At 44.0% G+C, this 22,336-nt stretch overlaps 1 protein-coding gene across 1 annotated transcript in view; it reads left to right on the top strand.

Annotated features, from left to right (window-relative positions):
* Window positions 1–22,336, top strand: part of LOC137435559 (uncharacterized) — a 142,258-nt gene that overhangs the window by 62,086 nt on the left and 57,836 nt on the right. Inside the window, exons 4-6 of the mRNA XM_078784188.1 lie at window positions 6,839–6,966; window positions 11,197–12,838; window positions 13,034–13,156. Coding sequence (XP_078640314.1) covers window positions 6,839–6,966; window positions 11,197–12,838; window positions 13,034–13,156 — 1,893 coding nt within the window. The remainder of the gene's footprint in view (window positions 1–6,838; window positions 6,967–11,196; window positions 12,839–13,033; window positions 13,157–22,336) is intronic.

Raw genomic sequence — 22,336 nt, 5'->3', positions numbered from 1 at the left:
GAAAACAATGGAAGAGCATAAACAAATATATTGTTACGTTTGTAGGGGGTAGGGATCCTGTATCCTCACGATCCTCACGACACTCAGAGCATGCTAATCCATACACTGTACCTGGTTCTAAGGTAGATTTGCATAAATTAGCATGCTCCATATGTCGCGATGAAGAAGAAGATCCACCATGTAATAAGTAGGGAATTTGTATTAGCCCGGATGTCGTGTAAGGTGAGTCTTCGTCCCCATTACGAGGAGTGGGGTATGTTAATTAGCTCAGGGATTATGGGTAATTTATCCCTTGTATGTCGTTACCTCTGTAATTTATTTCCTATGTCCCTTTTGGCACCATACCATAAACACATAGCCAAGCCACGCAATCGCCCACATTAAATCTCACTAATTAAAAAACTAACCGGAAGTCAGGCATCAAGCCCTACCGCTGACAACCCCGACTTGGGAAGCGCACAGGTCGGGCAGGCCGAGGCCACGCCCCGAGGAGCCGTGATTGGCTAGATGGGGATGAAGAATGAAGATACACCTTACATGACATCCGGGCTAAACAAATTCCCTACTTATTACATGGTGGTTCTTCTTCTTCACGACACTCAGAGCATGCTAATCCATACACTCTACCTGGTTCTAAGGTAATCATTGTCAACCCCCTACAAACGTAACAACATAAATCTAAACAACGATGATCACTGCGAGGTAAGAATGCACAGAATAACATCCTGGCTAAAGATGATTATTTGTACTGCCCATCTTTTCTTTTGGATGACTGTTACACAAGGAACTTTGATGCAGGAGGAAGGCTTTGATGCATGTGCCACATCAACAGCACAATTAGTCAATCTACTAGTTTAATGACTTAAATTCAGAGGGAGAGGGAGAAGGGGGAGGTGGAAGTGGGGATGAAAGGGGATGAGAATAGGGCACCAACCTGTACTGGTTTTAATATATGTATTTATACTAGGGTGTAGCATTCGTCTGTATAACTATACAGTATGTATATATATATGTGTGTGTGTGTGTGTGTGTGTGTGTGTGTGTGTGTGTGTGTGTGTGTGTGTGTGTGTGTGTGTGTGTCCAATGCAACATGTATTGAAATATTAAGTCAAAATCAAATATTTATTGGTAGCCCAGAGGCAGATCACTTGCACGCAAAGTTCGTTTTCATGACATGGGAATGCAAAATAAAATAAATAAAAACCGAGTAAATAGCATAAGTAGTTGAGCCTGTGTAATTTCCATTCAACAGACAGAGAGGATTACAGGTGATGGAGCATGAACACATTGGTGTTGTAATAAATCAGAAGGTGCATTGTCAGTAAATGGTCCTTTTAGATAAATGGTCCTACAGTAAATGGTCCTTTCCAGAGCTATCTCTATTAGCGTGAGTGAAGCCACGATAAGTGCTCTGGCGGGCATCTTGCCATGCTGATCTTTGTGATGCAGTCGAGTAAAGTTCAAAAAGCAACAGACGGATCAGACTGTGCCATCTCTGTGACGCAGTAGATTGAAGTTAAAAAAGCAACAGATGGATGAGACCGTGCCATATTTGTGACACAGTAGATTGAAGTTAAAAAAGCAACAGACGGATCATACTGATATGGGGAGGATTAAAGGTGGGGGAGAAACATAACCAGGGAATACACAGTTTCTATTTTTATCTTGCATACAATTGACCTTAACATATGATCTTAGCAATACATATTACTTGATCGTGGCAGTGTGTAAGCAACATAGTCATTCGTGGCTTGAACATGGAAGTGTACTTTTTAATAACAGGTGCGTGTGTAAACACTAAAAAATAAAATTTGTGTTGTTGACAACAAATCACTATATACAACCTCAACATTGATCTTCACAAAACACATTACTCGATCGCTCCCGGGACAAAAAACGCAGGCATTGTCCCAATCGAGGCGTGAAGGGCAATTATCTGATTTTTCTTTTTCTTGATTTATCAATTTTTTTTTATCCAAACACAGCCCATGATCTTCCTCCGGGGGAAGGAGGAGGCCATGCAAAGTTTGGTTGCACTGGCTCCTCCAGGGTCTGAATGCATTAATACACACATACCCTTGTTGTAATACTATCAGGGATTGCCGATGTTGGTCTAATCCTGTTGGCATTTTGAAGAAATAAAATTTTGTTTTTGGTACACCACTCCTTTCCCAATCCATCATCAGATGCTGCACGACGTCATCACACGACACCGAAGGGGGCCCGGTGATGACGTGCGCCGAAAGGGGGTACTCAGTTTTTAATTCCGTTTGTTTTCTTGTTTGTTTGTTTGTTTGTCCAGGGCGATATCTCAGCCATACATTCAGCTAGGAAGCTGAGTTTTGGGCACAATAGAGCCAAAGTGCTTTTGCAAAAATGCTATTTTCTATTTTTTGATTAATCAATTCATTGATTAATTACTTAATTATTATCGATTTATTAATAACCTATTTTATTCGTTTGGTGTTGGTGTAGCGGCTAGGGTGCCGGCTTAGGATCCCGGGTTCGAATTCCGGTCGATCGCTGAATTAACGCCAGGGGGGTTGACTCAGCCTGTCATCCTTTTGAGGTCGGCTAATTGAGTACCAGCTCACTGGCAATTCCATGTGTGTCGTAAAAAGGCGACAAACAGGGTTGGCGGCAGGAAGGGCATCAGGCCGTAAAACATTGCTTCAAAAAGGGGACCAACAAAAACAACAACAACCACGGTGCCCGAAAAAGGCCAACCCCCGCTTTGCGGGGAAAAATGGCCTCTGAAGGTGGTTTTTTTCAAAAAAATTTTATTAACAACCTATTTATTTTCTTTCTCATCTGGGCAATATCTCAGGCACCTTTTGAGCTAGGAAGCTGATATTTGGATGTGACAATGACCAAGTGATTTAGCTATAAAGGGTAGTTTTGATTTATTGATTAATCAAATAATCGATTATCATTTAATTTTTCAATTTTGTAAAAGGTTACACATTCAGATGAAACAGTGGTGGTATGGGTATGCTATCAGCCAATTGATTAATTAATTAATTATTTTACGATTATTATTTATTTATTTTAATTGCACAATAATCAATCATTATTGCACACCGCTCCCTCCCAATTCTGTCTCCATGTGCTGCACGGCGGCATTGCTGGGCGCATAAGGCGCCCCGGTAATGTCATGCACTGGAGGATATGTTATTTATTTATTTGGCATGGGGGTGGTGTACTTTGAATGTAGCTCTGCTTGATTTTCTATTTTTTGTCATGGTTAAAAACACTTGCATATAACCACTGAAGAATGAGGTCAGGGATCATTTAATATTACTTTTCACGCACATACAGAGGCTTAGGCACTACAAAGCAATTTTTTGAAAAAAAAATCCTTTTTTCCCAAAAATTTTAAAACATTTGTTTTGGCTGAAAACACTCCACAGCACCCACTGACGGATCTCTGAAAGTTTTGCGAAGATCAGTTTAGCCATTTCTGAGAAAAATAGTGACAAAGACAGACAATGGGATCACCAAAGGTGGATGGAGGTTACGTTTTCACCCATGTCTGTCTGTCTGTTTGTCTGTCTGTCTGTGAACAGGATGTCTCAAAAAGTTGCGGACAGATTTGCACAAAATTTGGTGGACAGGTTGGGTATGTGACAAGGATGAAATTATTAGATTTTGGTGAAGATCCTGAACCGGATCTGGAGCTGAGAATTTTAAAGTGATTCTTCAACATTGAGAGTCGGAGCCAAAAACGATGTGTAGCAGGATATTTTAAAATGTTGTGGACGACTTGTGACAAAAATCGGTGGATAAGTTGGATAGGTGACGAGAACAAGCTGATTAAATTTTGGTTCAGGTCCGAATCCAGATCCGGCCTATCAGTGGATACAAAATGTAAACTGTTCAGCCTGGTGGAGGTATGCTCTCTACTGAGTGCCAGTCCAGTTAAAAATTTTAATTGTCAATTGTCAATTTTTAAAAATCATTTAATTTTTGATATGTTTACTTTAAAATATATATATTTATTTATTTTCCAATTATTGAATTTTACATTTTAAATAATTTAATTTTATAACATCCTTCATTTTTTTCTTTGTATACATAGTCACGGCTCATGGAAGAGCTAGTACACTGATCGGATCAGGACATAGCAGGGTGCAAAAGGAACAGTAGAGAGAGGGGGGGAAACAGCAACAGCAAAGTATAAGGTCAAGATAGAGGGAGACAGACAAACAATGGATGTGGAGATGATGCATGGGGTTGATGAGATGGATACAGAAGGAAAATCCAATGAGGGTGGTGGACCGTGTGTGCCCTGCAGAAACACAGGTTGGTAAAACACAAACAAAAATTTGATGGGTCGTAGATTCTTGCCGAGTCTTCCACCTCATGATTGTTGAATGGAGTTGCAATTTGTAGCAAAATCTATAATTCGTGTCTTAACCTCTGACTCGACTATAACATGTGTGGGAAAGTACAGAACCGTACTGCAGGTACGGTTCTGTACTCCCCACAATCGTGCAATTAAAATAAATAAATAATAATCGTAAAATAATTAATTTATTAATCAATTGGCTGATAGCATACCCATACCACCACCGTTTCATCTGAATGTGTAACCATTTACAAAATTGAAAAATTAAATGACAATCGATTATTTGACCAATCAATATATCAAAACCTTATAGCCAAATCACTTGGTCATTGTCGTATCCAAATATGCAGACAGGTTGCTGGACATGAGAGATTAAAAATCTCCTGGGATCTCCTGGGCACTATTGCATTAAAGGAAAGTTTACCTGCATTTTTACCTGGTGCTTTTTTGCACTTGTCTTTTTACCTTTTAAAAATCTATTTATAGAGATGCTGTTATCGCTACGTCTTTCTTAATCCTGGGTTGCCCTTTCAGCTATGTTCGTTGATTATATTCGGCTCTATACTCCAAAAAAATTTTGGAAACGGATCACTGCAGTGCTGTTGGTTTGACGGGATTTTTTGCTCATGGTTGACCCTCATGAACACGCTTAAATGGCTCATGCAGTGCTTTTTGCTGATGCTGATTCCTATGCCAAATTGAAGACGTAATATTCATTCAATAAATATCGTAATTTAACCATGTAATTTTCACTCCATCATTCAAAAAAACATTAAATTCCATTCACGTACGTGTCTTGCCCCAAAAATAGATCGTCTTCCAATCGATCATCGTGGCAAATGGAAAGTGTGTGACGGAATATGTAGAATGATGTTCTCGACTGCCTTTTTATTTTTATTGACTAACGTGCCAATCCATTGGCCATTTTGAATTCCAAATCGATGAGACACTTTTTTGTTTTGTTTTTCATCTCAATTCTGGTTTTCTGATTTGGAGATGCTCATTCAGTCTGTTTGCACACCTGCTCTGTCTGTTTGCTTTGTTGGGAGGCTGACACCACCGTGCCCATCTTACCCCGAGTGGAGTGGGTGGTATGTCGAGGGGCAGGGGGCAGCGTGGGGGGGGGGAGGGGGGTTTGGTAGGGAAGGGAGGGGAAGCATGGATAGATAAGTATTAGACAAGGCTTGACCTAGGATTTTTGCTTTCGACAGTTGGGCTATACAGAAAGCATTATTTTAGTCTGCCCATCACAAGGTGCTGAAGGTAAACCAGGCTTTCAGTCTTCTAGCATGAGCAATCTCTCTGTGAAAGACTGGCCATACAGGTGCCCTGTGTCCCTAGTTTTTTTTATCAGAATCACTCAGGTGGGACGGAAGGGGGGGTTTGGGGGGGCGGGGGAGCAAAAGGGGCTTTGTCACTTAGATTGGTTTAGCCCACTTTTTCTTACGTTCTCATCCATCCCAGGTCAAGTGGAGAGCCGTCCAGCACAAAGTCTATTCTGAACATGTGGCCCCGCTCGGAGACGGCTGGAAATGTGCTGAAATATATCATTGTTTCCTCATAAGAAAGTGTGACCTATTTACAAATGATCGCCGTTGATAAGCCTGTAGGAATCATCCCCGACATTGGAGTTCTCCAAATTTGAATCACAATTTCCTGTCTCATCATCACCAGCCTCTGGTTAAAACCGGTACGGTTGGATTACCTACCGCCTCACCATCGCTATTGTCCCTTCCACTGTCACACTCACTTTCTAAGTCATGGTCCTCAATATGCAATTCGGAAATGCTGCTGCAGCTACTACTCCTACTAATTTAATGGCCACAATTGATTCCACCTTCTTTGTGGGTGGAATTATTTTGGGCCATTAAAGTGCATTAGTACAGCCGAAAGGACTATAGGATTTTTAACTTCCACCAACAGTCCTCAGGTAAACATCCATCTGAGGCCTGGCACACTTTTCAATGTAATGCCCTGCCTACTACGAAGCTCCAATCCGACAGTTTATAGTCAGGCTTAGAATCGAACCCACACGGGACAGCTCATAGGTAAGTGTGCTACCTCTGCGCCATGCTGTCGGAGAGCAATCCTCATTGCAACTGTAACTCAAAAATGATACGATTGATATTCAAAAAAATTACATGGTATAAAATGCATCATGGCACATGTGGAGCAAAGGTCATTTGAAATATTACAAGGAATGTTGTTCTTATATTACAAGGAATTATTATTCCATTTAGAATATTGTTCCTTGGAATATTATTTTCGGAATTTAAAATACAGAAAAATTTCAGCACTTACGTGTTTCAGCACTCATCTGTTAGAATGTTATTTCTAATAAATTGTTAAAGTACTTATTTAAAACATTCATAAACTCCCAACTATTGGTGTTATTCATAATAGTTAACATTTCGAAAATCAAATGCTTCCTGTGGAATTAAAGAATTTGTCTTTCTGACCCTGTGTACTCACAAATACAACCATGTACAGGCATGCGGGCAGTGTGGGAAAATGTTCCGCAGCAGCAGTGCGCTCAACAAACACTTCCTGTCACACAGCCAAGAGCGCCGGCACGTATGCTGTGTTTGCCAGAAAGCCTTCAAACGTCAGGATCACCTGTATGTATTCCACTTTTTGTGCTCATTGACCTTGCACCGTGATCTGTATTTGTGAAATAGCCTCACAACGTAAAATTTTACATTGCTTGTGGACATGGAGTCCTTAAAAGAGTGATCCAATTATTGCTGTCACATGTGGCATACACACAGGTAGCTCGGGGTCATTAAGCAGGTGCAGCAAACTGATATCTCTCACTTAGCAATTGGGTTAATCATGAAAATATGATTGTCTCATTGATTGACTTCTGATTCACAATTGATGTGATTGTGATGTATGCAAGAGAGTCTCATAAAAAGGTGTGTCATATTAAAGGAAGAATTAAAATAATATATGCAGTAAACCTTTAAATATTGTGGTGGTTAAGTTTCTGGAAAATGACACGATATTCAAAACCATGATACAACAAACAAAACAACAGGCATTTTAAGGCCATTTTCCCTGCTAGAGCGGGGGTTAGCCTTGCGGGCCCCATGACAATCTTCTCCATTTTTCAAAACCACGATAAAAAATAAAAAAACACCTTTAGAGGCCATTTTCCCCCGCAAAGCGGGGGTTGGCCTTTTTCGGGGACCGTGGTTGTTGTTGTTTTTCGGTCCCCTTTTTGAAGCAATGTTTTATGGCCGGATGCCCTTCCTGCCGCCAACCCTTTTTGTCGCCTTTTACGACAAGCAGGGAATTACCAGTGAACTGGTACTCAATTTGCCGACCTCGGAAGGATGGCAGGCTGAGTCAACCCCCCTGGCGTTAATTCAGCGATCGACCGGGATTCGAACCCAGGATCCTAGGATCCTAAGCTGGCACCCGAACCGCTAAGCCAACACCAGGGTCTCAAAACCACGATAGTTAAAACCAATTTCCCATGGGAATAAGGGGGTTAGGTTCCTGGATTTTGAGAAAATATAGAGGAAGCTGGGTGGCAGCCAAAAATAAACACATCCCAATTGAAATATAAATTGGCTTTACAATGAAGTCTCGTCTCCTACTGCGTTGAAGCAGTTTAAATGTACAGAATCACCCTTCTGTAATTCATCTAAATACCCCTATAATTCCTCCCCTATTAATCTCTTATATCATTTCCCTTTGTAATCTGTCGATGTGTTTCTTTTATAAAATGTTCTTCAGCTCCGTAAACCAGCAAATAAATAAAATAGAAAATAAATTACTTTTGTTCATTGTTTTATGCTTTGGCACCATTATTTACGGTACACGAGAAACAACAAAAGGCTTGTGGTGCGAGATAACCACTACAACTCGGCTCAGAAATTGCAATTAGTCGAAATTGAGCCCCACGATAACTAAATTGGCACATAAAGAAGTTGTCTGCCATTGGTCAAAACCAAGGTATTCAAACCCACAATATTTAATGGTGTTGTGTGTGTGTGTGTGTGTGTGTGTGTGTGTGTGTGTGTGTGTGTGCGTGCGTGTGTGTGTGTGTGTATACATACATACATATATATATGATCCCGGTGTGTACCCCAGTTTAGAATAGGTGCACCGTATCCCTGCGCATCGTAAGAGGCGACTAAGGGTTGGCGTCAGGAAGGGCATCCGGCCATAAAAACATTGCCTCAAACAGGGAACCATGATTGTCATGGGGCCCGGAAGGCTAACCCCCGCTCTAGCGGGGAAAATGGCTTTAAAACGATCATTCATTCATTCATTCATATACATACACTGCATATACATATCTATATATATATATATATACCTGGCTTCAACCGTATCGAGGTTGAAGGGCCGAAACAGGATGACGCTGAGGACCTCGACTGAGGACCCGGTCAGTGCGGTACACTTGTGACCAGGTGTGTTTTGAACTTATATATATATATGTATAACTGTGAGAAATAGTAGAAACTCCACAGTACGAGCAGGGCGTCTCATTTGCATTAAATAAATAATCGGGAGATTAAATCAGACGCGGACGTAGCTTCAGGACGTCGATCTTTAATTGTCGACAAGCTTTCGACCAACAAAGGTCTTCTTCTTAGTCGTCCCCAAGTTCAACGGAAGTGAACCGTTTGAAGAACAACGACTAAGAAGAAGACCTTTGTTGGTCGAAAGTTTGTCGACAATTAAAGATCGACGTCCTGAAGCTACGTCTGCGTCTGATTTAATCTCCCGAGTATATATATATTGTGAAAATGGCTTCTAGGGGTTAAGCTTGTATAGTTTAGAAATAGTCATTCCCTTCATGTATTAGCATAAGAGTGAGGTAATTATTTGTGATAAAGGATTATGTGTCAATATTTGTATAGAGAGCTGTCATCTTCCCTCCCTAATGTTTGTGTCTAAAACGCTTCTATCCCTTGTAATCTGTCTTATATGTGCTTTATAGTGGAATCTGGCCTTGCAACGCAGATGAAGCGCTAGTTTTGGTGCCAAGACCGAGCCTTGAATATTTGAAGACAGTCGAGAGGCTCAACGGAGGGATTTCCCAATGATTTAGGGCCAAACCACGAATCGATGTGGGGCAGACAGGGTGGGGCGACTTCACAAGGCAGGGCATCCTGGGTTCCTATATAAGGCTCGCGCACCCAGGGTGAGGGTCGCATTCCGGTTGTCCAGAGGTCAACGCTAAATAAAATATTTTTTTAGTGAAGGTTTTTTTGTTTTTTCCTAAGCAAGGGGGAATAGGTTGAAGAGGCAGAAAGGACGAAATCTTTGGGGAAGAAAAGCATCTGAACAACAAACCTCCTCCAAACCAAGACAATTTAGCTCCTGGCTATCCGAGGAGTAGGCCGATAGGCTGGCTACATGGAGAATTAATTCTACATTATCGACAACAAGGTAGATCTGTCACGGAAAAATCTCGATGAAGAGACAAACAGCACACAGGGACAAAAACATAACAGAAAAACGCGACGTATCCGGTTCTGAAAACTTTGATTGAGGTGGATTGAGCAGCTGTAGATTCGACCTGCACGTGCAGCCACTCTGAACCTAAGGTTCCGAGTTTATAAGATGGAAATCCGGCCTATCTGTGGATGAAAAACGTAAACTGTTCAGTCTGGCAGAGGCATGCATGCTCTCTACCGAGTGCAATTCTGGCTGGTCATGTGATGCTTTGAATATATGGGTCTATGTTTGGATTTTTCTTTATTGTGACAAAATACTGTTTCATATTCCTGTATCATGCTCATGCAAAGTATAAAATCAAGATGACCACCAAGGAAGGTTACTGCATTTTCTTAAGATAATCTGGGTGTGTACTTGGTTCATTTAATTCATAATTAATTCATTCCAAATTAATTCATAATTATTTAACGTCTACTTGGTTAATCTGTTCATTGAAGGTATCATAAATGTTTTTTTTTTGGAGTCGGTCAATGTTTCTGAAAAATTGGAAGCATTTTGTTTGTGTAACAAACCATCTTAATATATGCTTTCATTATGTCTTCTTTTCATAAGTGTTTTAGTCCTTCATTCTTGTATATGTGCATGGAAGAAGTTTTGGGAACTGAGTGGCGTGCTGATGAGGAGGGGAGTGTCGTTGAAGCTGAAGGGAAAGATGTATGCTGCATGTGTGAGAAGTGTTATGATTTATGGGAGCGAGACATGGGTAATGAACGTAGAGCAGCAACGAAGGCTGGAAAGGGTGGAAATGCGAATGGTTCGGTGGATGTGCGGAGTATCGTTGAGAGAGAGGAAGACAAATGATGAATTGCGAAAGATGATGGGAATAGAGCCTGTGATGGATGCTGTGAAGAGGAACAGGTTGAGATGGTTTGGTCATGTGTTGAGGAAAGATGAAAGTGACTCGTTGAGAAGAGTGATGGAAATGAATGTAGAAGGAAGTAGAGGACGGGGAAGACCGAGAAAGACTTGGCTAAAGATGGTGGAAGAAGAAATGTGGGCAAGGGGGTTAGCAAGGAGAGATGCAGAAAATAGGGCAAAATGGAGAAGATTGTCATGGGGACCGCAAGGCTAACCCCCGCTCTAGCAGGGAAAATGACCTTAAAATGCCTGTTGGTGTTGTTGTTGTTGTATTCTTGTATATCAAATTTTTGCCAAGTTACATCAAACTACCTGAAAATTAGAAATCAGGCAATTCTTATAGGATTAAAATCTTTAATGAAATGATAGCGTATCTTTTTGTAATTGCACAAACCGATAGGAGTGATTGCAAAGGTTATTTGGGGGAAAACGAGGGGCCTATTCAGTTCTGGTGTTTGGAATCGTGTTCTGCACACTATGGGTGAACTGAGCTTTGCTTTCTCCATGCTCCACAGTGCCAGCCATATGGTGACACACCAGAAGAGCAAGCCATTCGGCTGTTGTGTCATTAACTGTGGAAAAAGTTACTGTGACCTTCGTTCATTACGGCGTCACTATGAAGCGCATCACAAGCATATGGCCCTTGGCGAGGAGGGTAGAGGCACTGCAGGGATTTCGTCAGAAGTAATTGGTGCAGTCATGACTCCTGAACTTGTGCAACAAATGTTGCCACCTGTCCTCGAACTTTTATCTCCACTTGCCCAACCTGCCCCACCCACTAGCCCTGTGCAGAGTGCAGGAAGCACAGGAGCAGCCATAGTGACGGTGTTGCACACGGCTTCACAATCAAACCTCCAGGAAGGTGAACAAAATGAGGCCATGCCAGGGAAGGATTCTGGTGAGGCGATTGGACATCTTACAGTGGTTAGTCGAGGGAATGATGCAAGGCCACCTTTGACTCCTGAGATTACAGTCCTGCACACGCCAGAGCCAACACGTCCAGCAAGTTGGCCTCATCCTAACCCAGCACCAGGCACCTCTCCTCACTTACCTCTGCCACCTCCCACTGAGCCTTTGGTGCCAGAGGTCAAAGGTCAGCAGAAACTGGACTCGTTTGTCCACGCCTTTGCACGTCGCCGTCCCAGTCTCTTGGCTGCATTAGAAGCCAGGGGATTTATAGCAGGTGAAGTGAGAACAGGAGAGCCCTTGCAACAGCAGCAGCAGCAGCAGCTCCCACCATACAGAGCTCATGCTTCAGTCTCAGTTGCAAAGCTGTCCCCATGTTCTGTGCCACCCCAGCCACCACCGCCCCACCAGTTTTCAGGGCCTGTGTTTGAAGGTAGATCCTACAGTGTGGCATACCAGCAAGAGCAGTCACTGCTACCTGACAACTGTACTACGTCATCTCCATCTGCATTAGTTGGTACACCTCGTGGCTGGCAGCGTCCTGCACTACAAGCTACCTTACAGGCCCTGCAGCAACACTTGCAGCCCCGTCAGACTTGGCGACCTGCATGGGGTCAATATCATCCATCTGGATCATCCACATTGTCGTTCTCTCAAGATTTGCAGAATTCTGGAGTCCCATATGTGCCCCAGGCACCTGCATCCCCTCTTAACCAGGCCGCTACTTCCCCTTCCCCATTTCACCCTCGATCTCTTCCTGCTCATCCGCTAACTCCAACATCACCTGCACCTCCCTGCCTCGTACCTCCTTCACCTACACATTCACGACCCACTCAACCTTTACCGCCGCCTTCACTGCTTACACCTCTTTCCACACCACCTCTCACATCTTCTGCTTCTTCATGCTTGGAACCAGCTTGGGGAGCGACTCAAGCATTGGGCCAACTTTCCCAGATATACCCCAATGCATGCCGGACTGTCATGTCAGGAAATGGCTGTGCTTCATCGCCACGTCAATTTGCACATTTTTCTCCAGCCGATATGGTGCAGCATACTGGTGTGGTCTTGCACTGTTCTCCACATAACAGTGCAGAAGGGTTGAGTATGGCGCAGCATGCACTCATAGTGGGTGCGGATGTTGTTGTTCCACAATGCGCCGAGGGGCAGCAGGGCGCTATGGCACCGTATGGGAAAACGTCACAACCAACAACAATACAACAAAGCACAACGCAGCGAGGCTCAGCACAGCCGGTAACAGGAATAGATCAATATGTGGAAGGGCACGTTGTAATAACACAACCAAGTGCAATGCATAATCCTGTTATTTTGAAGAAAACGACATCATTACAACTGTTGTGCAATGAAAGCATACTGGATGGATCGGACATGCTTAACACCGCTCAACTACCTATATCGGCTAAGTGCACGATGGTTGCTTCACTGCAGCACACTGCATCAGTTTCTGCCCCATCCGCAAATGAGCAGCAACAAGGACGTTGGGAGCCAGTGGCTATAAAGGAGGTGTCACATGCATCACGAGAAGCAGCACCACGTCCTGAAAATGTGCAGGTGAGGGGCTGATGATTGATGACTACTTTCTTGATAAATGGCCTTCTTTTTATTCTTCATTTTTATTTAGAGGTTGGACTAATCAAAACCATATGCACCACAGCCCTGTTTTTCCTCTCATTGCATCTACTTCATTTATTTTTAGACACTGGGAAATAATTTTTAATTCATTGATGAAAATACTTCGACGGAAGTCTCATGTAATGTCATTCCACCATTTACCTCCGCATTTGATGATGGCCTTACAACCTTATTAACTTTATTACCTCCACCACCGAAGATAGACGGAGGTTATTATTTCACCCCTGTCTGTCTGTCTGTGAGCCAGATATCTCAAAAAGTTGTGGACGGATTCAGACAAAACTTGGTGGACAGGTTGGGTGTATGACAAGGTCGAAATGATTGGATTGGGGTGAAGATCCGAATCCGGATACAAGATTTTTTAATTTTTAAAATGGTTCTTCACCATTGAGAGATGGGACCAAAATGATATATAGCATGATATCTCAAAAGATTGTTGACGAGTTATGACAAATCTAGGTGGATGAGTTGGGTGAGTGACAAGAACAAGCCGATTAGATTTTGGTTCAGGTCCAAATCCAGATCCGGCCAATCAGTGGGATCCAGAACTTAAAGTCTTAAACTAATCAGCCTGGCGGAGGCTGTGCTCTACCATGTTCCCTCCCGCTTGCATGAGGCTATGGAGGGAAGGTTGGGATTGAACAGCCTTGGGAAGGCAGTTCTTCAAATGCGAGAAAATAGGAACAAAAGAGTGGAGGTGTGCAGTGAGCCTGGATTTCGGGAGGTTAAGCAGGAGTTGGTTACTGGACGAAGGCATGCATCCTGGAGGAGCTTGAGGTGGTCGGAGAGCTAGCTAAGAGCAAAACTTTTCTACAAGTAAGACATTTGCTAGAAAATGCACTTGTTAAAGTCGATATCTCTCTGGCCGTTCTCAGAGAGCCACCTCATCGCCGATGAATCTGGCATTTCACTCGGACCGACTGGCTTGGTCTTCAAGCAGCCATCAATCATCTGGACTGGTCTCCCATCTCTACTGCCTCTGACAACTCATCCTGGGAATTCTTCCAAAGTAAATTGCTCTCTCATGCGCAGATTTATCACATCTCGTATTCAGTTGTCATACCCTTCCTCCCGTCCATGGTACACTGAATCTTGTGGTGAGGCAGTTGCCCTGAAACAACTTTCCTTCGCCTCATGGAAGGCTAATACAACTGAAGGCAATCTCAGTTCCTTCCACCAATCTCGGAACAAGTGTGTGTCTACCCTCAGGAGAGCCAGGAAACAATATCTCTCCACTCTCAAGACTGAACTCTCAAACCTGTCTCCCTCCTCCAAATCTTCGTGGCATCTGGTCAAATCTGTTTCTTGTGTTTGTTCCCCCTCCATCCCCTCCCTTACCTCAAATGGCTACACAGCTGACTCCGCACGTGAAAAAGCTGAATGCCTAAACTCTGTGTTTGCCTCAAAATTTTGTGTACCAAATCCGTCTCTCTCTGTACCCACCTTACCCAGTCGAACCCAGCTCCTCCTGGACTCTGTGTCCTTCTCTTCTGACAAGGTGGAGAAGTTTCTGTCAAACCTCAACTCTGATTCGGAAACTGGACCAGACGGCATCTGGACCTTCCGAAACTGTACCTAACATCTTGCTCTGCTGCTCTATCTCACCCTCTCTCTGTTCTCTTCACCCTCTCTTTTGCTCAAGATCATCTGCCATCTGCTTGGAAATCAGCCAACATTACCGCTTTCCACAAAAAGGTGCAAAAACAGATCCTTTCAACTACAGATCAATCAGCCTGCTCCTAATAAATCAGCAAGGTCATGAAATCTATCATCGCTTCTGATATTAAATCCTTCCTCTTCTCCAATGGCTTGATCTCTGATCATCAATTTGGAATCAGACCAGGCCACTCTACTCTGGACATGCTGCTTCTGCTGTCTCAACAATGGATGGAGGTCCTCAATGCGAAACAGGAAATCAGAGCCCTATCCCTTGACATATCTCGTGCCTTCGATACGGTCTGGCACCCCGCCCTGCTCGCGTACTTCCTCTCCTGTCATAGTCAACATGTGGCTCTCAATGGAATTCTCTCATCTCCCCTTCCTCTTCAGGCTGGAGTTCCCCAAGGCAGTGTTCTGGGCCCTGTGCTTTTTCTGGTCTTTATTAATGATCTCTCTGACTCTCTGGAAAATCCTCTTTATCTTTTTGCTGATGACTCCACTCTCTGCCGCTCCGTATCTCATCCCTCAAATCTGCAGGCAGCAGCCTCTTCACTCTCTGCAGACCTGGATAAAATTACAATGCCATCTCCCACTCCTAAGTATCTGTGTCTAAAACCCCTCACCCTTTTGACCCCATTTTAATGTTCTTACCTCTGTAAATCTGCCTAAATGTCTCTCGTTTAAGTGTTCACTAGGCCTTGAGATGCTTGTTCTGGTGTAAAACGAAAGTTGTAGTTACCACCAGACCGAGCATTCCCAGTAGTCGTTGGCAGCCGCCAAGATGAAAGGGTCACGGAGGGGTTTGCCCACCCACGGACCACGTTAGCGACCAATAGGAGAGAGAGGGGAGGGGCTTGGCACACCAATAATGTCATGGTATCCTGAGGAGATAAAAGGGCGGAGTGAGGATGGAAGCGAGTTGTTGGGAATTTTTGGAGGAGAAGCTTAGCCCCTCGCTCGCTCCCAGTTAGCCAGAGCCACACCCTACTGGAGCCAAGGTTGTGCCCTCTCCTCTACTCAGCCTAACGAGCATGTGTGACGATCCATTGCCGGGATGTGCGGCACATTGTCCTGCTGGGGAATCGACCACAGTCTCTTGCAGGACTCTGCCGGGTTTGCCCAGGAACTCTTCTTGTCTTGTGGATTCCTTATTGTCTATCGATTGTGGTGTGCCTGCCAGACCCTAATGCTTAAATATTTAAGGATATCCGATTATTCATTTGATTTGTTGGACACGTATCAGGTAGTGGCAGAGCTGTATTTCTGAGATACAGAGAGAGTTTGGCCATCTCTCTTGCAGTCTCCATCTTGCCTAGCAAGCGAGCGTGAGCAGTGAGCGTGCGCTAGAAGTGCAACGCCCGCTGGTAGCACGAACCGCTTTATTCCTTAGTTCCTATCATTTTTATCGAACTTAGTTCTCTGGCAGGATTACTAGGAGGCCCAAAATCTTTCTTAGAAAGGATAATGTACAGTCTTTAATTTGATAATGTACCGCTCTAGAGATTGACACAGCGATATAACTAAATCCAGTAATCTGTAGTGTTTCTTCACGGAATTCGCTGTTCCAAACGAATCAACCAACAACTATGAATGCCACTATAATAATTATTATATTCAACGAGACAATGTTGTACAAGCAGGAAACTTCAAGGACAAGGCAAGAATGAAAGAAAGAGACGTTGAATGATCAGAACATTTGAGCAAAATAAATTGCATTTACCTCGCATAAGTTGGAGCCATGTCGGCATCCGACGTGTTTTACTGTAGTTTGTTTATAACAATATCAAGTGACAATACAACATTCAAATTGATCATGAAACACGAAAGAATGTTCATGAAACACAAATGAACACCCTCACAATCACCAGCCTTTGTTTCAAAAACATCGAAATAATACGTCTGTATAATTATTTCAATTTCAGGACGATCAATTGCATAGATGGCAAGTGACACCCGCATTTCACTGGTTTTGTCTGTTTTGTTTCTGAAAACAAAACACGGGTTGTCATGGTCCCTCCTTTGGTAATTAAGGAAAGGTCGTTGAGGGTTAATTGGCTGCAGTTTTTTATGTCGCACATCCAGTGCCTTCAGAAAGTATTCACACCCCCTTAACTTTTTCACATTTTGTTGTGTTATGGCCTGAATTTAAAATGGATTCAATTGAGATTTTTTGTCACTGATATACACATAATACCCCATAATGTCAAAGTGGAAATTTTATTTTGGATAATATTGAGATTTTCTTTTGGATGAAATCTTTTGGAATATATTGAGACTCGCCGGACCCATTCCAGGTATCGGGCATGACCAGCGACTACAACACAAAATAATTTAAAATGAAATGCAGAAATATCTAATTCACATAAGTATTCAACCCCTTGAGTCGATACTTTGCAGAAGCACCTTTGGCAGCAATTACAGCTTTCAGTGTTCTTGGGTATGTCTATCAGCTTTGCACATCTGGATTTGGGGAGTTTCTCCTATTCTTCCTTGCAGATTTGCTCAAGCTCTGTCAAGTTGGATGGGAAGCGTCGGTGAACAGCAATCTTCAAGTCTTCCACAGATTCTCACTAGGATTCAAAGTCTGGGCTTTGGCTGGGCCACTCAAGGACTTTCACGTTCTTGGTCTGAAGCCATTCCAGTGTTGCTTTGGCTGCATGTTAGGGGTCATTGTCCTGTTGGAATGTAAATCTTCGCTGCAGACTAAGGCCTTTTTTACTCTGAAGCAGGTTCTCCTCAAGGATTTGCCTGTATTTGGCTCCATTCATTTTCCCCTCTATTCTTACAAGTCTCCCAGTCCCTGCCACTGAAAGCATCCCCAAAGCATGATGTTGCCACCACCTTGCTTCACGATAGGGATGGTGTTAAATGGGTGATGAGCTATACTCGTTTTCCTCCAGCCATGGTGATTTTCATTCAGGCCAAATAGTTCAATTGTTGTTTAATCAGACCACAAAATCTTTGCCTCAAGCTCCCAGAGTCTTTCCCGTGCCTTTTTGCAAACACCAGATTTGGTGTCATGTGCCTTTTTCTCAGGAGTGGCTTCCGTCTGGCCATTCTCCCATAAAGCATAGATTTGTGAAGTGCTGCAGAGACTGTTGTCCTTCCGGCAGGTTCTCCAATCTAAGCCAATGAACTTTGTCGTTCTGTCAGAGCGGTCATTGAGTTCTCAGTTACCTCTCTGACCAAGGTCCTTCTTGACCTGTTGCTCAATTTGGTCGGACGGCCAGCTCTAGGAAGAGTCTGGGTAGTTCCATATTGTTTCCATTTCCTAATGATGGAGCTCATTGTGCCCTTGGGAAGTTTCAACAATCTATAAATTGTTATATACCCTTTCTCATATCTATGCCTCCTCACAATTCTATCGGAGTTCTATGGACAGTTGCTTGGACTTCATGGTAGAGTTTCTGCTCTGACATGCACTGTCAGCTGGTGAACCTTGTATAGACAGGTGTGTTTCTTTCTAAATCTTGTCCAATCAATTGAATTGGTCACAGGTGGACTCCAATCAAGCTGTGGAGACATCTCAAGGATGATCAAAGGAAATTGGATGCACCTGAGCTCAATTTGGATTGTCATAGCAAAGGGGTTGAATACCTATTGACTGAAGACATTTCAGCTTTTCATTTTTAATTATTTTGTACAAAAAAACAAAACAAAAAAAAATCCAGTTTGACATTAATGCGAGATTATGTAGTCAACAACAATCTCAAATTAATCCATTTTAAATTCAGGCTGTAACGCAACAAAATGTGAAAAAAGTTAAGGGGCCTGAATACTTTCTGAGGGCCCTGTAAAGACTGCACCATGCGTCTGTGGCTTTGCTTGGCTTAATTAGAGACAGGATGTGTGGTGCTAATTAGTGTATTACTCGGCTGATTTGGTGGTCTCAACAGCACGGTTTTATGGCAATGGGACACGTGATCCAGCCGAGGCCATTGAAACTGTTGATTGCTATGGTCATATATTGACCTGGTGATAAGCTTGATGTTGGCTTAGCGGTTAGGGTGCCGGCTTGGGATCCTAGGATCCTGGGTTCGAATCCCGGTCGATCGCTAAATGAACACCAGGGGGGTTGACTCAGCCTGTCAGCCTTCCGAGGTTGGCAAATTGAGTACCAGCTTGCTGGGATGAATGATCCCGGTGTGTACCCCGGTTTAGAATAGGTACACCGTATCCCTGCGCATCGTAAGAGGTGACTAAGGGTTGGCGCCAGGAAGGGCATCCGGCCATAAAAACGTTGCCTCAAACAGGGAACCATGATTGTCATTGGACCCGCAAGGCTAACCCCTGCTCTTGCGGGGAAAATGGCCTTAAAACGATCATTCATATATTGAGACTCGCCGGACCCATTCCAGGTATCGGGCATGACCGGGTACTACAAAACTATTATTACTTAACCACTAACTGTAAGGCGGCAGGCCAAGATTGCTTACTTGGTTATGAAGGTAAAACAGCACATCATGGTAATAGGACATAACAAAAGGCTTTGGATGAACATAAATCCTCAGCAAGCAAATGAGAACATCACAACCAAGGTTTTCATCTGATTTATTTGAAATTTGAACAGAAGTTGCATATTGGGTCACTGGATTGGTTCATCAATCAAAAGCCTGAAGCCTATTGTTTATGAGGTCCAGAGGGCAAGGTTGCAGTAACTGATTTTGCAAGTAACAGTCTATGGCCACTATGGTCATCATGGATGTGGGGGTGCATTGAAACATACATGTCTTTCTTTTTTTCTTTTTTTTTTTTCTTTTTTTTTGTATACAAGATCGAGGCTCGTGAAAGAGCGAACATTAATCACACAGAAAGACAAACAGACACACAAAACAAATAACATCGGGAGCGGTAGACAAGATGGGGAGAGAGGGGGAAGGACACAAACACAACATTTGAGAGCAGGGACCGAGAGACATGGAGACATCGAGAGAACTGTGGGAGGGAGAGGGCTTTGGGGGGGCGGCATGGGAAGGGGGGGGGTGGGAGAGGTATAAAACATATGGACACTGCCAAGACTTCCAGGAAAGAAGTTGGAATTTCAAACAAGGTGGATCTGGGGTGAATTAGTGGGGGTAGAAAAGATCAAGGCTTTGGATGGGGGAAGATAAGAGATGGTGGTGAACAACTGTTTTGAAGACCTGGAGGGAGGAGTGTGATTGAAGTGAGTGTGGGAGTTTGTTCCAGAGGCGGGAGAAAAGAGGAATGAAAGAGTGAAGGTGAGCAGAGAGCCGAGATTTCGGCAGTTTAACCATCAGAGGGTGGCTGGCAGATCTTGTGCGACCTGTAGGAATATTTGGGGGACAGAGCACAGAGAGAGCTGGGGGAGCAAGGCCGGAGAGGAGTCGGTAGAAGACAGAAAGACCACCTACCTGCCTGCGGTGAGTGAGTGAAAGGCCCTCAGAGATAGCTTCATCGCGGGAGATTCCAATGATTCTGAAAGCTTTGGATTCAACAGCGTGAAGCCGAGCCAGGTGTGAGGCAGGAGCACCAGCCCATAGGGGAGAACAGTATTCCATTGAGCTGCGGATGAAAGCCTTGTATGTGGTGAGGAGCTCAGGTGTGCCTAGGAAGGACTTCGCACGACGGAGGATGCCCAGTCGGCGACTGGCTTTGGAGGCCAGCTTGGAAATGTGGTTTTCCCAAGAAAGATCATGGCAGATGGTGAGACCCAAAAGCTTGAGCGACAGAACTTCTTGGAGAGGATTGTTGAGAAAGTAGATGGGAGGGTTGTCCAGTCGATCTTTTCGGAGAGACATAGTAAGAGTGTGAGATTTGTCAGGATTGAAAGACATGTTCCACATGTTTGACCAGTCTGTGATTTTGTCCAGGTCTTCAGAGAGTGAGGAGGCTGCAGACTGCCGATCTGAGGGAAGAGGAATGGAGCGGCAGAGAGTGGAGTCATCAGCAAAGAGATACAGAGGATTTTCCAGAGAGTCGGAGAGATCATTGATAAAGACCAGAAAAAGCACAGGGCCCAGCACACTGCCTTGGGGAACTCCAGCCTGAACGGGAAGGGGAGATGAGAGAAATCCATTCAGGGCCACACGTTGACTACGACCAGAGAGGAAGTCCGCAAGCCATGCATGGAGATTTCCATGGATACCATAGGAGGAGAGTTTGGTGAGCAGAGCTGGGTGCCAGACCGTATCGAAGGCACGTGATATGTCAAGGGAGACAGCTCTGATTTCCTGTTTGGCATTGAGGACCTCCATCCATTGTTGAGACAGCAGAAGCAGCATGTCCAGAGTAGAGTGACCTGGTCTGAAACCAAATTGATGATCAGAGATCAAGCCATTGGAGAAGAGGAAAGATTTCATATCCGAAGCAATGATGGATTCCATGACTTTGCTGATAATTGGGAGCAGGCTGATTGGTCTGTAGTTGCAAGGATCTGTTTTTGCACCTTTTTTGTGTAAAGCGGTAATGTTTGCTGATTTCCAGGATGCTGGCAGATGACCTTGAGCAAAAGATAGTGTGAAAAGAACAGAGAGAGGGTGAGATAGAGCGGCAGAGCAGGATTTTAGGACCCGTGGGCTGATGCCATCTGGTCCAGTTGCAGAATCAGAGTCGAGGTTTGACAAAAACTCCTCCACCTTGTCAGGAGAGAAGGTCACAGAGTCCAGGAGCAGTTTGGTTCGACTGGGAAAGGTGGGAACAGAGAGAGATGGGTTTGGGACTAAGGATTTTGAGGCAAACACAGAGTTGAGGCATTCGGCTTTGTCATGTGCGATGTCAACTGTGTGGCCATTTGAGGCAAGGGAGGGGATGGAGGGGGAACAAACACCAGAAACGGACTTGACCAGACGCCACCAGGATTTGGAGGAAGGAGACAGGTTTGAGAGTTCATTCTTGAGTGAGGAGAGATAGTGCTTCCTGGCACTCCTGAGGGTAGACACACACTTGTTCCGAGCTTGGTGAAAGGAACTGAGATTTCCTTCAGTTGGATTAGCCTTCCAAGAGGCAAAGGCAAGTTGTTTCAGGGCAACTGCCTCACCACAAGATTCAGTGTACCATGGACGGGAGGAAGGGTAAGACAACTGAAGGCGAGATGGGATAAATCTGTGCATGAGAGAGATCAGTTTGCTTTGGAAGTATTCCCAGGAAGAATTGATGTCAGAGGCAGTGGAGATGGGAGACCAATCCAGACGATTGATGGCTGCTTGAAGACCGTCCCAGTCGGCCTGAGTGAAATGCCAGACTCGTCGATGCTGAGGAGGCTCTCTGAGAATGGCCAGAGAGATGTCCACTTTGACAAGCACATGATCAGAAGAACCGATTGGAGCAGAAGAAGAGCAGCAGACATTAGCAGGGAAGTTAGTCATAACCAAGTCTAGAAGAGAAGATACTCCATTGGCTGAGATCCGGGTCGGGAAATTGACAGATTGTGTCAATCCCAGTGAGTCACAGAAGTCCTTTGCTGAGGTGCCATGACTGGTG

The sequence above is a fragment of the Myxine glutinosa genome, chromosome 9, assembly GCF_964187855.1.
Source record: "Myxine glutinosa chromosome 9, kmMyxGlut1.1, whole genome shotgun sequence".
Classification (NCBI taxonomy): domain Eukaryota; kingdom Metazoa; phylum Chordata; class Myxini; order Myxiniformes; family Myxinidae; genus Myxine; species Myxine glutinosa.
The sequence above is the reverse complement of the archived record's forward strand: the minus strand, read 5'-3'. Positions and strand labels throughout refer to the sequence as shown.